This window comes from Lynx rufus, unplaced genomic scaffold (genome assembly GCF_022079265.1).
Source record: "Lynx rufus isolate CCGP_SWC_20201006 ecotype Redwood Valley unplaced genomic scaffold, mLynRuf1.p SCAF_9, whole genome shotgun sequence".
In the NCBI taxonomy this organism is placed as follows: domain Eukaryota; kingdom Metazoa; phylum Chordata; class Mammalia; order Carnivora; family Felidae; genus Lynx; species Lynx rufus.
The window spans coordinates 65,664,140-65,680,841 of record NW_025814897.1 but is presented as its reverse complement, the minus strand read 5'-3'; the positions used below and the strand labels follow the sequence as shown (position 1 = coordinate 65,680,841).

The following is a 16,702-nucleotide window of genomic DNA, read 5'->3' as shown; positions in this document are numbered from 1 at the left end:
TTTTTATATTCTAGTACGTTTGCATAGTGCTTAGCATAGTATAGCAAACAGATTGAATGACAGTACCAGCGACTCTGAAAATGACTTAAGGTCAAGAATGGTTGCCTTCCACATACCCACCGAAGCATGATCTGGAAGAAAAACCTTTTATTAAGCTTTTGTATGCCAGGCAATCACGTGAGGTAGGTCATGTTATTATTATTGCTCTTATAGTGACAAAGTTTAGTCTTTGAAACTCACTTGTTCAGTGTCACTTAACTAGCAGTTGATAGAGGCAGGGTTGGACTTAGTTATTTGACCCCAAATCAGGTGTTCTTCCCACTGCACCTCAAGTACCTGGGACTGTGGTTTGTCTGTCTCAATGCAGTTTATAGAAAAATTCTGGGGGTACCTAATTATAGTCCTTTCTCTGGATAGTCCTGACTCTTCAGATAGTTGTCTATAATTTGTTAGAGCTAGGGTTTTGAGCAATTTGTCATTGGTCGTAGATGCTAATTGAACATTTCACTTTCTAAACAAGCAGTTTCTTCTTGGACTTTGCCACTGGTGGGCCTGAGAACAAAACAGTGTCTCAGTTCCCTTCTCTGCTCCATGCTCAGTGGCTATTTCCTCTAACTGGAGTGTCTTCTCTCCTTGCAGCCCGACTAGCCAAGGTATCAGACTGAAAGCATAGATGAGAACCTGGAGTTGCTCTTAGGGCCCTGGGAGAAGCAGTGCCCCCCAGGAAGCCAGCCATGCAGAGTGCTCACGTCTGAGCTTCAGGTGTAAAGGGTTAGCCTGTGCCTTAGTTCCTCAAGCCCCTAGATTATTCCCTGAGCTGATAGACCTGGCCTAGTGAGAGCAGGTGGGAGGAAGGATGATGAGTTGGCATCTCTGTTCTTCTGACTTAGCAGGCCTGTCTGGGGTTCTCAGCAGTGCCTGCCCAAGATACCCGAACTCCTAGGCTACTTTTGAGGCTAGCCGCTGCGATCTTGCAGAAGTGTGATCAAGAGTCCTTGCCATAGGCCTTGTAACAATTTTGATCCACTCCTCTCTTGGTTACCTCTTCAAAGGATTTTTCTTCTTGGCCCAAGAAATGTCAAAGTCATCTGTATTTTTCTTTCTTACTAAGTTGGCTCTGTGTTCTCATATTCAACTACGTAAAAGCATTTGTGAGCAGTGGGTCCACCCTCCTTAGATCGGAAATATGGGAGAAGAAAGAATATATTTTTTATCATGTTATTTTAATATTTTTCAGTTTCTGGTCTTTCCACAAATCTTCTGCCCTTTCCCTAAGGACCTGCCCTGGAGCTGCTAGAGCATGTCTAGTGTTGTTTTGATGGGTTATGATGGTTATTGTGACCATTGTTACCATGGGCACGGTTGAAAGCTCATACTTAGCAAGTTGATTCCTTGTAGTGCTGTGCTCCCTGAGGACCCTGAGAACTGGCCTGGGAAAGCTTCCAGAGGCTGCGTTTTCTCTCGCTTCCTTCTGTTGTGCACACAGCCATATGCCAAGCACTTAACTTGGCATGGGGCTGAGAGCCAGTGTGCACAGGCTGGTGCAGGATTGACTTCTCCTCCTCCTCATTATCATCATCATCATCACCATCATCACTAACATTATGCTGTATACTTAGGTTTAAAGATTTTTTTCCCTAACAGATAGAGAAGGGTTTTCTCTACTTAATGAAGGATAAAAGTGAGTCTCAGGTTTGGTTTTCTTTCAAAAGCATCTGCAGTCTTCACAATGGAGGGACGTTTCATTACTATCACCTGATGCCTGCTGGCTTCTTCCTCCCTTTCCAACTCCCACTTTACCTGCTCCCACCATCAATAAAAACATAATCTGGAGAGCCTCCATGATGAAGTTAAAGAAATTAGAGGAAGTGCATTTCATATTGAAATTAGGAGAGAACTAGGAATGATAACAAAAATTACGGTTGGGCTTATTTTTTGCCATTGAGACCAATTGCTATTCTGCACCAAGGTAATAAGTAAGACAGCCTCTAGGATTAAGGCCTTTAGTGGCTGTAAATAAATATGTTTAATTTTTTTTTTCTAAATCCAAGTTAGTTAACATATAGTATAATAATGGCCTCAAGAGCAGAATTGAGTGATGCATCACTTACATATAACACCCAGTGCTCATCCCAACAAGTGTCCCCCTCCCCCATTTAGCCCATCCCTCCACCCAACACCCCTCCAGCAACCCTCAGTTTGTTCTCTGTATTTAAGAGTCTCTTATGGTTTGCCTCCCTCTCTCTTCTTATTTTTCCTTCCCTTCCCCTATGTTCATCTTTTGGGTTTCTTAAATTCCACATATGAGTGAAATCACATGATATTTGTCTTTCTCTGACTGACTTATTTTGTTGAGCATAATACCCTCTAGGTCCATCCATGTTGTTGCAAATGGCAAGATTTCATTCTTTTTGATTGCCGAATAATAGTCCATTTTATACACACACACACACACACACACACACACACACACACACATATACACATACATACACACACTAAAATAATATTCCGTTTTATGTGTATGTATATATATATATATATATATATATATATACACACACACACACACACACACACACACATACACACACATTTATAGTGCTTCTATAAATATTGGGGTGCATGTGTCCCTTCAAATCAGCATTTTTGTATCCCTTGGATAAATACCTAGTAGTGCAATTGCTGGGTTGTAGGATAGTTCTATTTCTAATTTTTTGAGGAACCTCCATACTGTTTTCCAGAGTGGCTGCACCAGTTTGCATTTCCACCAATAGTGCAAAAGTATTCCTCTTTCTCCACATCATCACCAACATCTCTTGTTGCTTAAGTTGTTAAGTTTAGCCATTTTGACAGGTGTGAGGTGGTTCCTCATTGTGGTTTTGATTTGTATTTTCCTAATGATGAGTGATGTTGAGCATCTTTTCATGGTTCTGTTAGCCATCTAGATGTAAACAAATATGTTTAACTTTCACATCCAAATATACTTCATTTTGGTCTGTGTGATGGGAATACCAATCAGAGTGAGAATGGCTGTTCAGCTTCCAGGAAGGGGGTGCTAGTTCAGGCCAGAATGTACGTTCACACTGGAAATATGCTTGGTGTATCAGTTGTGTTCTCTCTCACATCCACTCTTCAGGGCACTTAAAAAAGGGGGGGGTTTTTTTTGGTCCTTAAGTTTTATTTGAACAACTATCTTGAGATATAACTTACATACTATAAAATTCATACATTTTACTTGTTTTAGTATGTTCAGAGTTGTGCAACCATCACCACTATCTAATTCCAGTACTTTTTTTTCACCCCAAAAAGAAGCCCAAACTCATTGCAGTCATTCCCAAGTATGCCACTCTCAACCCAACTTAGGCAATTACTAATTTACTTTCTGTCTGTATAGATTTGCCTATTCTGGACATTTTGTAAAATTGGCACGAGGTTTCATGCATGTTATAGAATGTATCAGTATTTCTCATTCCTTTTTATGTGTGAATAATATTCCATTGTATGGATATACCATACTTTGTTTATGCATTCATTCACTGATGATCATTTGGATTTGTTTCCACTTTTTGGCTATTATGAATAATGCTGTTATGAACATTTGTGTACAGATATTTGTGTGGACACAGTTATATTGCTCTTGGGTATAAACCTAGGAGTGGATCATGCTGGGTCATATGGTAACTCTGTGTATAACTTTTTGAGGAACTGCCAAACCGTTTTCCAAAATGTTTGCACCATTGTACATTCTCACCAGCAATGAATGAAAGTTCCAGTTTCTCCACAGCCTCACTAAAATTTTTTTTAACATTTATTTATTTTTGAGAGAGAGAGAGAGAAACTGAGCATGAGCGGGGGAGGGGTAGAGAGAGAGGGAGACACAGAATCTGAAGCAGGCTCCAGGCTCTCAGCTGTGAACACAGAACCCGATGTGGGGCTCGAACCCATGAACCGTGAGACCATGACCTGAGCCGAAGTCAGATGCTTAACAGACTGACCCACCCAAGTACCCCTTAATTTTTTAATTTTTAATTCTCTTATTTTTACAGATATCTTTATTGCTTATGCTCTACCTAACTATTGGACTCAAGATTCTGAGGCTTGCAGTGGATAGAGCTAGATAAAGTGCCTGGTCTACTCTAGCACTTTATAAACCATCAGTGAATATAATGTCCTGTAACATCATCTAAACTGTCTTAAGTAAACAAATGTTCTACTATAGCAAGGGTCAGGAAACCATGGTCCATTGGCCAAATCCCAGACATTCACCACTTGGTTTTGTAAATACAGTTTTACTGAAACGTAATCGTTTATGCCTATTAATTTACATACAATCAGTGGCTATTTTCATATTATGTGAAGAGTTCAGTAATTGGAACAGAGACTGTATGACCTATATAGCCTAAGATATTTATTATTTAGGCCTTACGGAAAAATTTACCTACCCCTGTTCTAGACACAAATTAGTATTCTGAGAAAAAAAGTGGGAAGGAGTTCTACCATCAAATAAGTCCAAGAAGTGGCATATCTCTTCATGAAAATTTAAATTTTATGCTAACAAGAAAAAAATCTAGAGTTCTGCATAAGTATGGACATACATATACATATACAAACTCACACATATATATCAACTTGATTTTACACCATTACTTTACAGAGTTTTTACATTTAAATACAATTTAGTTAACATATAGTGTAATAATGATTTCAGGAATAGAATTTAGTGATTCCTCACTTGCATACAATACCCAGTGCTCATCCCAACAAGTGTCCTCCTTAATGCCTCTCATCCATGTAGCCCATCCCCCCACCCAACATCCTGCCAGCAACCCTCACTTTGTTCTCTGTATTTAGGAGTCTCTTATGGTTTGTCTCTCTCTCTGTTTTTATATTATTTTTGCTTCCCTTCCCTTATGTTCATCTGTTTTATATCTTAAATTCCACTTATGAGTGAAATCATATGATATTTGTCTTCCTGACTGACTTATTTCGCTTAGCATAATATACTCTAGTTTCATCCACGTTGTTGCAAGTGGCAAGATTTCATTCTTTTTGATTGCCAAGTAATATTCCTGTGTGTGTGTGTGTGTGTGTGTGTGTGTGTGTGTGTGTGTGTGTATACCACATCTTCTTTATCCATTCATCTATCAATGGACATTTGGGCTCTTTCCATACTTTGGCTATTGTTGATAGTACTGCTATAAATATTGGGGTGCATGTGCCACTTTGAATCAGCACTCCTGTATCCTTTGGATAAATACTTAGCAGTGTAATTGCTGGGTTGTAGGATAGTTCTATTTCTAATTTTTTGAGGAACCTCCATACTGTTTTCTAGAGTGGCTGCACCAGTTTGCCCTCTCACCAACAGTGCAAAAGGGTTCCTTTCTCCACATCCTCACCAAAATCTGTTATTGCCTGAGTTGTTAATGCTAGCCATTTCTGACGTGTGTGAGGTGGCATCTCATTGTGGTTTTGATTTGTATTACCCTGATTATGAGTGATGTTGAGCATTTTTTCATGTGTCTGTTAGTCATTTAGGTGTCTTCTTTGGAGAAGTGTCTACTCATGTCTTTTGCCCATTTCTTCACTGGATTATTTGTGTGTTGGGTGTTGAGTTTGATAAGTTCTCATATAGATTTTGGGTAATAACCCTTTATCTGATATTCATTTGCAAATATCTTCTCCCATTCCATTGTTGCTGTTTAGTTTTGCTGATTGTTTCCTTTGCTGTGCAGAAGCTTTTTATCTTGATGAGGTCCCAATAGTTCATTTTTGCTTTTGTTTCCCTTGCCTCCGGAGATGTGTCAAGTAAGACGTTGCTGCAGCTGAGGTCAAAGGGGTTGCCTGTTTTCTCCACTAGGATTTTGATGGCTTCCTATCTTATGTTTAGGTCTTTCATCCATTTTGAGTATATTTTTGTGTATGGTGTAAGAAAGTAGTCCAGGTTCATTCTTCTGCATTTCGCTGTCCAGTTTTCCCAGCACCATTTGCTGAAGAGACTGTCTTTATTCCATTAGATATTCTTTCCTGCTTTGTCAGAGATTAGTCGGCCATATGTTTGTGGGTCCATTTCTGGGTTCTCTATTCTGTTCCATTGATCTATGTGTTTGTTTTGTGCCACACTGTCGTGATGATTACAGCTTTGTAATACACCTTGAAGTCCAGAATTATGATGCCTCCAGCTTTGGTTTTCTTTTTCAACATTACTTTGGCTATTTGGAGTCTTTTCTGGTTCCATACAAATTTTAGAATTGTTTGTTCTAGCTCTGTGAAGAATGCTTGTGTTATTTTGATAGGGATTGCATTGAATATGTAGATTACTTTGGATAATATCAACATTTTAACAATATTTGTTCTTCCAATCCATGAGCATGGAATATTTTTCCTTTTTTTGTGTGTCTTCTTCAATATCTTTCATAAGCTTTCTGTAGTTTTCTGTGTATAGATTTTTTTTACCTCTTTGGTTAGGTTTACTCGAGGTATTTTATGGTGTTTTGTGCAATTGTAAATGGGATCAATTCCTTGATTTCTCTTTCTGCTGTTTCATTATTGGTGTATAGAAGTGCAACTGATTTCTGTGCATTGATTTTATATCCTGCGACTTTGCTGAATTTGTGTATAAGTTCTAGCAGGTTTTTGGTGGAGTTCTTGGGTTTTCCACATAGAGTATCACATTGTCTGAGAAGAGTAAAGACTTCCTCTTTACTGATTTGGATGCATTTTATTTCTTTGTGTTGTCTGATTAGATAACAGTGGTAAGAGTAGACATCCTTGTTGTGTTTCTTATCTTAGGGGGAAAGCTCTCAGTTTTTCCCCATTGAGGATGATATTAGCGGTGAGTCTTTCATCTATGGCTTTTATGAACTTGAGGTAGATCCTTCTGTCCCTACTTTCTTGAGGGTTTTTATCAAGAAAGGATGCTTTATTTTGTCAAATGCTTTTTCTGCATAGTAACATTTGTTTTTATCTGTCTGTTTGATTATAGCCATCCTGGTGGGTGTGCAATACCCAAGGGCAATACCTTCTTGTAGTTTTGATTTCTATTTCTCTGATGACTAGTGATGTTGAACATTGTTTCATGGGCTTATTGGCAAATTTTACAACTTTAGAGAAATGTCTATTCAAATCCTTTGTTTACTTTTTTAAGTTTATTTTGAGAGAGAGAGAGAGAGAGAGAGAGAGCGAGCGAGCATGGGAGGTTTAAGTTTATTTATTTTGAGAGAGAGAGAGAGAGAATCCCAATCGGCCCTGCACTGTCAGCACAGATCCTAAGGTGGGACTTGATCCCATAAACTGTGAGATCATAACCTGAGCTGAAAACAAGAGTTGGATGCTTAGCTGTCTGAGGCACCCAGGCACCTTCCTTTGTCTACTTCTTAATTGAGTTATTTGTCTTTTTATTATTGAATTGAAAGAATTCTTTATATATTCTGGATACGAGCTTCTTAGCAGATATGTGATTTGCAAATAATATCCCCCACTCATGGGTGTCTTTTATTTATTTTTATTTAAAAAATTTTTTTAATGTTTATTTATTTTTGAGAAAGAGAGAGAGAGAGAGAGGGAGAGAGAGAACAAACATGAGAGAATCCCAAGCAGGTTCTGCACTGTTAGTGCCGAGCCCAATGTGGGGCTGGAACTCACGAACTGTGAGATCATGACCTGAGCCAAAACCCAAGAGTCAGATACTTAACCGACTGAGCCACCCAGGTATCCCTCACTGTCATTATTTAGGAGTAAAATTGATTTAAAAAAATATTACTCTGTATCCTGAAAACTTGCTTGACTTTGTATATTAGCTTAAGAGTATTTTAGTGGAATCCTTTGGATTTTCTGTGTACAAGATTATACCATCTGCAACTAAGAGATAATTCTACTGATTCCTTTCCAATCTGGATGTACTCTTAAGTTATAACCTTTTTCTTCCTTTTATTATTTTAGCATCAAATAATGTTCCCTAAAGGATAATGATATATTAGCTAACTCTTTACAGTACATGAATGGATATTTTTCACTTTGTCAGTACTTAAATACCATAACATATATTACTTTTATCTTAATGGATATTAGAAAAAAATGATAGCTCATAATTTTATGGTGTTGGCTCGTATGTTACTTTATCAGAATATTCTTCCCTAAACATTTTATTTAAAATAACAGATCTTCAGGGGACCTGGGTGACTCAGTCAGTTAAGCATCCAACTTCAGCTCAGGTCATGATCTCTTGGTTGGTGAGTTTGAGCCCTGCATTGGGCTCTGTGCTGACAGCTTAGAGCCTGGAGCCTGCTTTGGATTCTGTGTCTCCCTCTCTCTCTCCCCCTCCCCTGCTCATGCTCTGTCTGTCTGTCTGTCTCTCTCTCTCTCAAAAATAAATAAACATTAAAAATTTTTTTTTTAAATAACAGATATTCTTGGTGGGGGGCTGGGTGACTCAGTCGGTTGAGCATCTGACTCTTGATTTTGGGTCAGGCCATGATCTCACCATTTCTGAGTTGGAGCCCCCACATTGGGCTCTGCACTAACAACGCAGATCCTGCTTAGAATTCTCTCTCTCCTTTCTCTCTGCCCCTCCCCTGCTTGCGTGCTCTCTCTCTCTCCCTCTCAAAATAAATAAACATTTTAAAAAAGTGAAATAAGATAAAATAAAATAACATATCTTCTTTACTCCCCACCTACCCTGCATCATTTTCTTCTTCGTATTGTACGTATTATACACAAATGTACACTGATGTATCACACATATGTGACATGTGCAGGTTTATTGCCTGTTTCTCCCCACTGAGATGTAAGCTCCCTGAGGGCAGAGACTTTGTTTCATTCTTTGCTGGATGGCAGTGCCTAGGACATGGGTGCTCAGTAAACATTTGTATTTGTTGAATGACTAAATGATTACTTGTATAGAACAAGGTTAAATATTTTGAGACAAGCAAGTCTGTTTCAGGTTGATTCAAGAAAAATGCTGAATAAATAGTTGTTCAGGAGGTATGCAAATAAGATGGAATTTGTAAAGTCTCTATGGCATGCTAGAAGTTTGGGACTTCTAAGAAACAAAAAGAGGTAGGATGGAGATGGAGTTTTGTCATTTTCTGTGAAGTGGTAAGTTATCTGTTAGCTCCTAGACTTATTCCGTAACTCAGATCAGGGGTCCCTTGAGGCTCCCCCTAAGCCATAACACTTGGAATTAAATATATGTGGGAAAGTGGTTCCTACCACCGCCACACAAACCCTCTTGGCAGTTTTGGAGGTCATCTGGAAATGTTTGAGGTGCTTTTGGCTGCCCATGGAAACTTGGCTTATAGGCCTTGTCTTCTTTGCAGGGCTCTGGGTTTTCAGAAAGCCGAAATGACCATGACTGCCAACAAGAATTCCAGCATCACCCACGGAGCTGGAGGCACTAAGGCCCCTCGGGGGACTCTGAGCAGGTGAGCAGGGGAGCACTGATGGGGGAATGGGGCTCACTGGAGGGTGGCATCAAGGGGCAGCCATATGGCTTTGGTCCAAAATGTAAATGATTATCATCATGACTCTGATGGTCAGCCAGGTGAATGGTCCTGGCCCAGCTCATGCTGACACTGAAGCAAAAACCGTCTCTAATATATATGCCATTTTTCAGCTCTATAAGTGTTCATAGGGGAGAACAAACAGGGACCCTAAAACAGACTTTGATTTGTGCTGTTGGAGGAGCCTAGGGCTCCAGGAATGGAGCCAGCAAGAAGCAGCTGATGTTCTCCTGGCTGTATCCTTTTTCCTAAGATGGGGACAGCTTGGGGGCTGTGCCTGAGCTAGGCTACACTGTAGTGAGGGAAGTTGACCACATTGGGGTTAGGGGTGGAGAGGCAGTTATGCATATTAGCACAAGTTCCAAGCAGAGAAGTCCAGGTTCTACAAGAATATAGGCTGGGCTGTAAACAAAGCATCTTGGGAATTTTACTCAGCGTAAGCTATAATCCACTTTCCTGGTTTTGTTTTCTTTTTAAAAGTGGGAATGTAGAACAATAGAAAAACCACAGATTTTGAAATCATATACAATTGGCTTCAAGTCCAGCTCTGGATTTGAGATAGTGAGATCTCAGGACACTTTCTTATACCCTCTAAGATCTTAGTTACTCATCTACGAAATAATAATAATAGTACTTACCTCACAGAGTTGCTGTGAGGAGTAAATGACATAATATATGTCAGTGCTTAGTGTAGTGCCTGGCATAAAGCTTCTCAATAAATATTAGCTCCTTCCCTATGATGGGATGAAAGCTTCCAGAGCTGAAAGATAGATGTACTGTTCTCACCAGGGCTTCAAAAGTTTTGGTTGAGGCTGGATTCTGATGTCCTCGAAGAACCTCTGGGCTCTTTTATTAAAGCCATGTACCTTTTCTAGCCTCTTCTGCTGAATCTAAGGTGGATAAATTTGACTTTTGGGACCTCAACCAGTAGAATGGATAGCTGTGAGAAGGATGCTCAGCTTAGGCTGGGATAGGGCTAGTTCCTCTCTGCGTGTCTGGGCTGTGCAGTGCCAGGGTGAATCTGATGGGGTGTCTGTCCAGAGCTGGCGGAAGTTGTTTGGTTCATTCAGAACTGGAATCAAGATATGGTTGAAAGAATGGAACACTGCACATCGTCCCTAAAGGAGTGACTGGTGTGAACGAGGCAAGAGGAGTTTCCTGTACCACACATTCGAGGTTTGGTCCCAATGGAAATGGCCTGGATGGACTGTGTCAACCAGACAGAGATTGGGAGATTCTGGAACTTAGGCACACAAATTGGATAGCCACTTTGTGGCAGCAAGACCAACAAGAACAGCCCCTACCTCCTGCCCTTGCACCTCCTCTAACCTAGGTAGAGTTCCTTGCATACTTGCGTCCCTGAAGTGGGTGAGCCAGAGAATGGCAGGGACTGACAACTTCTTGGGTAAAACAGGTAGAAAACCTGAACTCTCCCAGGGCATGTTGGTGGCCACAGCAGAAGCAGATCTAGATATTAGAGTCTTTATCTCCCATTGTCTGCTTCTGGGGAACCTCTTTGCTGGGCTCTCACTGGTCTGGTGGCATGTGTTACTGAGACTGAGTTGGCAGATGGAGACTGGGAACTAAGATTCCCATTTTTTTTTTTTAATATGAGACTGTAACAGTAAAGTAAGCATTATTTGTGATTGTATAGTTTTATTCTTAATTTTAAAGAAATAGTGTATTTAAGACCTGCATTAGAAATTACCATACCAGCAGCCTTCAACTCCTTTAAATATTCATTTTTTTTCTTCCAATTTCTACTATGTGGGGGATGGAATGGGAGATGGAGGTTTTACAGCAAGTCACAAGGCAGAATCTGGGCCACTGACAGGTACCTGTTTCTGTTTGGAAAATATATACCTACATGTTTTAAATATTTTTAGAAATTGCTCTTCCTTGAACTTCCTAGCATGCTTGCCATCATAACATGATAGATGATGTTTGTAAATATCTGAGCGTCTGATGTGCCTAAAAAAAGAATTCTTCCAGCCTCCCCTCTAAGTGTTCACTTCCTTTCTTTACTGTCATATTTCTGCTTCCCTTCCTCCCTCCTTTCCTGGGCTTTTAGCATGGAGTCCCAGGCCTCTGTGGCTGGCTGTATCCTTCTCTCAGAGGCTACCACTTGGACTGTGGGTGCTATTTTGAAATTGTCATCTGGTGGTTTCTCTGGCTGTCTTCACCCCCAGCCATTTCTAGGGGGTGTTCTTTGGGCTGAGTAGGGCACTAAATCACCAGCTCATTTAGGAAGTCATTGTCAATGAACTCTGAGGGCTTTGCTCTCAGGTGCCAGGCTCTGTGGTAGACAATGGGGGACAAAGAAGAATGACCCATTCTCTTTCGTCAAGGCATTTACAACTTGGATTGATGACCTTGGCACCTGAATTTCTTAGTCTGACCTTTCAATAGATGTTTGGCAGTGACCCGAGGCCCTTTTTATCATTGCTAGCCCAGGGGTCTCAGTGGGAAAAGACTCCTTGGTGTGATGCGAACTTTGTTTGGGAAGTATGAGGGTACTAGGGCTTGGGAAAGCTAGGTGTTTGACTCCCTGACTGCTTTGGGGACCTCCACATCATCACATGGAGGCAAAGGAATCCAGTGGTACTAGGAGGCATTTGTATCTCACTTTGGGGGTAGAAGGTACTCTGGGGCACGGAAAGGTGGGAAAGGTGGGATGGGACCCTCTGGAACTGTCAGGATAGGTATTTGCAAGTTTGTGCCCTTAATTTGAATGAGATTTCACTTGAGCCAATATGGGTTAAGGATCCTGGACTCCATTCTATTTGTGTGTGGGGGTGTGGGGGGGTGTGTGTTTTGCTTATTTATTTCCTTCCTTTTCTTCTGCAGCCCAGTGTTCATTGGCAGGATACACAGGAGGAAGAAATCTAAGCCTTTTCATTTGACCACCAACGTTTTGTTCTTTGCTATGTTTTGGTCTCTTGGAGCAGGTTTCCCTTTCTCTTTGTTGATGGGGCAGGAGAGGCACACTGTTTCACCCTTAGCTGCCAGATACACCCTCCCACAGGTTGTTCCCACTCTAGCTCGTATTCATTTCTGGGAGTGGGAGGTGGGAGTCTCAAAGGTCCCCTGGATCTCGGAGGCCAGGCTTCATGATGCTGGTGTTGATGACCTGGGGTGGGACTAGAAGCAGAGTGGCGACTTGCAAACAAGGAAGTGTTGTGTGTAAAGCGAATTCAGCCACCTGTGTGGGGCGAACTTTGTTTGCTACTTGTTGCCTTCCGGGAATTTCACTTGCGTTGTAAGGCCTGGCAGGCAGCAGGGGGTGTTCTCAGGAGACTTGTTATGCCTGCCGATTATCTTAACAGCTTCTGCACTGTGAACCTCCAGCACCCGGTTGTTGCCACATGGAAATATGGGCAGTCGGTATTGTGTTTGGGAACCTTGCCTCTGGATGTAGGTGCAAGAAACCTGGGTGCCTATAAAAATGTAGACTTCTTGGGGGTCAAGGACTTTGATTGACTTCTTTCCTTCTCCTTTGAGCTTGGAACAATGCCTGTTCTGTGGAAGATGATAACTATTTTTGGCCAGTTGATGAGATGTCTGGGCAGTGAGCCTGTTGGAGAATAGGCTGATGTGCTATTTGAATCTTTATGGTATCTTGCTAGTAGGTCTTACCAACTTTGGGCTCCCTTTCCATTCAGTCCAAAGACTTTTAGAAAAGCATAACTGAAAATAACCTTAGAGCTCATTCAGTATTAACCCACTTGTTTTATAGATTGGGAAGCTGAGACATAGAAAAAAAGAGGTGCTCCCCCCAAATACAAAGCTAATGGGAGGATGAACTCAAGCCTAGCTCTCTTGATCCTTCTATTATTTTATTGTGCCACTACATTCACCTCCCTCTAAACATTCCTGGGATCTCCCTGCTCAAAAACTATTGTCAAGTAGGATATGGTCAAACTTGGCCTGGCTTGTAAGGCTTTCATAAAAAGCCCTGATATTTCTTTCTACTCTTACCTTTCACTATTGCCTAATGCAAAACTTGTATTTCTGCCAGTCTAGATGCAGATGTTACTTCTTTCCCAGTGCTTTTCTTAACTACCCAGCTAAGAAGGATTTCTCTACTCTCTGTATTCACACTTAGAATCCTGAGTTTGGAGCCTCCAAATGGCACTAATCATATAGTAGCTCATAGAGTGAATATTTGTGTGGGTCTTTTTTCCCCTACTCAATTAGAACTCTTTGGAGGCCCAACAGATACTCTTTTGGAATGTTAAAGTTGGAGGTGTCTTGGGATTCATTTGGCTCAATTACTTGATGTTACATATGAGGAAGCTAAAACCCACATAGCTAATTGACAGTGGAACTGTAAATTCAACTTATATTTACAGGTTTCTGTGCAGAGGGAGACATTGATTTGTAGTGAAATCCAGAGAGGTCTTGAGATCCCACTGCTAAAGTGGACACAGATCTGGACCCTGTGCCTGGATTTCAGGAAGAGGGTAAGAGCTAGCAGATAGGGAAAGTCTCCTGAGAGTACTGGCTGTGGGTAAAAAAGCAGGCTACTTCTCAGGAGAACCTCTGGCCTTAGCCCCCCGTTACTTGAGATGCTTCCTAGAATCCACCCATGATGTCATCAGTATTTGTCTGGTTATTTATTGCTACATAACAAACAACCCTAAACTTAGTGGCTGACAACATTAGTAGTCATTTATTTTGCTCACAAATTGCAATTTGGGTAGGGCTCATTAGGAAAAGCCTGTCTCTTTTCCTTGCAGCATTGGTGACGCAGTGGCTGGAGGCTGGAATCATCTGAAGACTTGTTCACTTACATGTCTGACTGTTGATTCTGGTGGTCAGCTGGGATCTCAGCTGCAGAACACCTACGTGTGGCCTCTGTGTTTGGTTGCATGCTTTTACAGCATGATGTCTGGATTCCAAGAGTGAGCATCTCCAGAGAACAAGGCAGAAAATGCATGACATTTTAATGACCTAGCCTCAGAAGTTACATAGTGTTTTTTCTGTTTTACTCTGTTGATTAAGGAGATAACAAAGGTCTGCCGAAATTCAAGGTAAAGAACTCTGCATGGCAATTCCAACGTGGGGGTGTGTGTGAGGGTGTTCCTCCACACCACTAAGCAATTCTCTGACATCAGCTTGGTGCCCAACAGTTCAACTCAATTCTGAGACTATCTACCAGAGATACCATCAGATTCCACAGGTTAAGGGCTCGGTTTCATAAGAGGGCCCTTTCCTTCAGATGCTAATCTCAAGCCCAGGTTGTTACCTGTGCTCTGACCAACTGGCTAAAACATCAGAGGTTCCCACAACTCTCCTTGAGTTCATTAATTTACTAGAGTGGCTCACAGAACTCAAGAAATACATTTACTCATTAGATTACCAGTTTATTACAAAGGATATTAATAGATACGAATCAACAGCCAGATGAGGAGATACATAGGGCCAGGTCCCAAGCAAAGGATCTTCTGTCCTGGGGAGCCTGGGCCTGGCATAGTGGCATGTGGAAGCATTCTGATTCACCAGGCTGGAACCTCTCTAAACCCTTCCCTTTTGGGTTTTATGGAGGCTTCAGTTACACAGGCGTGACTGAGGATGATCATGGGCCATTGGTGGTTGATTCACCCTCCAGCCCCCTCCTCTCCTTGGTGTTCAAGGGAGAACAGAAAGTTCCAGCCCTCTAATCTCAAGGTTGGTTTTCCTGGCAAACAGCCCTCAGGTTTAGGTGTAGTCCAAAAGTCACTTCATTAGCATAACAAAAGACACCGTTATCACTGTCATCACTTAGGCAATTCCAAGGGATTTAGGAGCTCTGTGCCAGAAATGGGACTAAGACCAATTACATATTTCTTACTGTAAATCACAGTATCACACAAGAGGAGGGAAACTAATTCCCACTTGATGAGAGGATTATCAACATCACGTTGCTAGAAGGGCATGTGAGATAGGGTAGGTTGTGGGCACTCTCTTTGAAAAATACAATCTGCCATGGTCTGCCCTCTGATCACAAAAATTCACATTCTTCCCAAATGTGAAATACACTCAGTCTCTCCCCTAAGATCCCAGGTCTCCTCCTTTTAATGGCATCAGCTTAAATTCTAGGATCTTGTCATATAAGTCAGGTCCAGATATAGATGAAACTCTTTGGGTGCAGTCCCTTTCATTGGGTGCAGTTCCTTGAGTACTGTTCCTCTTGATGTGAAGACCTATAAACTAAAGAGAATTTATATCTGCCACCCAAAATACCCCGGTGGGACAGGCCTAGAGTAACCGCTGTAGATACTTCTTTTCAGAAAGGGGAACACTGGAGGCCACACAGCAGTTAGGGGTCCATTGTAATTCTTATATTCAGTGAGGGCACAAATTACCAATTCCTTGATTAGGTCTTGGTTTTACTGCCTTGGAGGCATTTACCTTGTCTCTGGCTCCATCCTCAGGGCTTTTGGTTATCCCGACTCTTCTTTTTCCTTTTCCATAAAAAGTAGTCCATTCTTACAGGTGAGTAGTTTTCTCCAACTGCTTCATGTGCATAGTATTTCAAGAGTCCAGAGCCTTCCTTTCATTTTACTGCCTCTGTGCTTCTCAGTTCCAGCTGATGATACAGTTCCTTTAAAAACTTTGTGAGTTTCTTCCGAATCACTTTATAATCCACTGCAGTAGACAAAAGGCACATTTACAAATCACCTCACCATGAGTCCTTTCCCACTTTGGGTTCTCTGTGAGACTGCTTGGTTCTTAAGAGTCTTAGACGCTTTACTATTTACAGAGGATCTGCCAGGCCTACCCTTAAAATTGTTAGAAGGCCTTTTGTGTGTCTGTCTGTAAGATTTTATGAGACAATGCTTGAAAACATTTTTTAGGTCTTGACAAGGATCTTCCAGTCCCACTCCAGATATTTTTTAAAGAGATTTATTGAAGGATAATTAAAGTATAATAAACTGAACAGTCTTAAGTATACAGTCTGATTAGTTTACACATTTACGCACATACACACATGCAGTAAAACTGCCCCCACAATCGGAAAGCCATTTCTTAATTAGGGACTTTTTTCTTGTTTGGAGAGACTGAGACTGAAACAAGTGTTATCTCCTAACACAGAAAGCCCTTTCCCATTTATATTTCCTTTTTTGGCTCATCTCTTCTTTCTCTTACTATATGCAGCTAGAAGTCAGATGGCGCCTTAGCACTCTACTTGGAAATACCTTAAGCGAGTTCATTAAATT

General features: G+C 41.2%; 1 protein-coding gene across 1 annotated transcript in view; it reads left to right on the top strand.

Annotated features, from left to right (window-relative positions):
- The window catches only part of DENND2B (DENN domain containing 2B), a 108,745-nt gene that overhangs the window by 48,282 nt on the left and 43,761 nt on the right, over positions 1-16,702 (top strand). The window contains exon 2 of the mRNA XM_047072147.1: positions 9,318-9,422. Coding sequence (XP_046928103.1) covers positions 9,343-9,422 — 80 coding nt within the window. The 5' untranslated portion in view covers positions 9,318-9,342. The remainder of the gene's footprint in view (positions 1-9,317; positions 9,423-16,702) is intronic.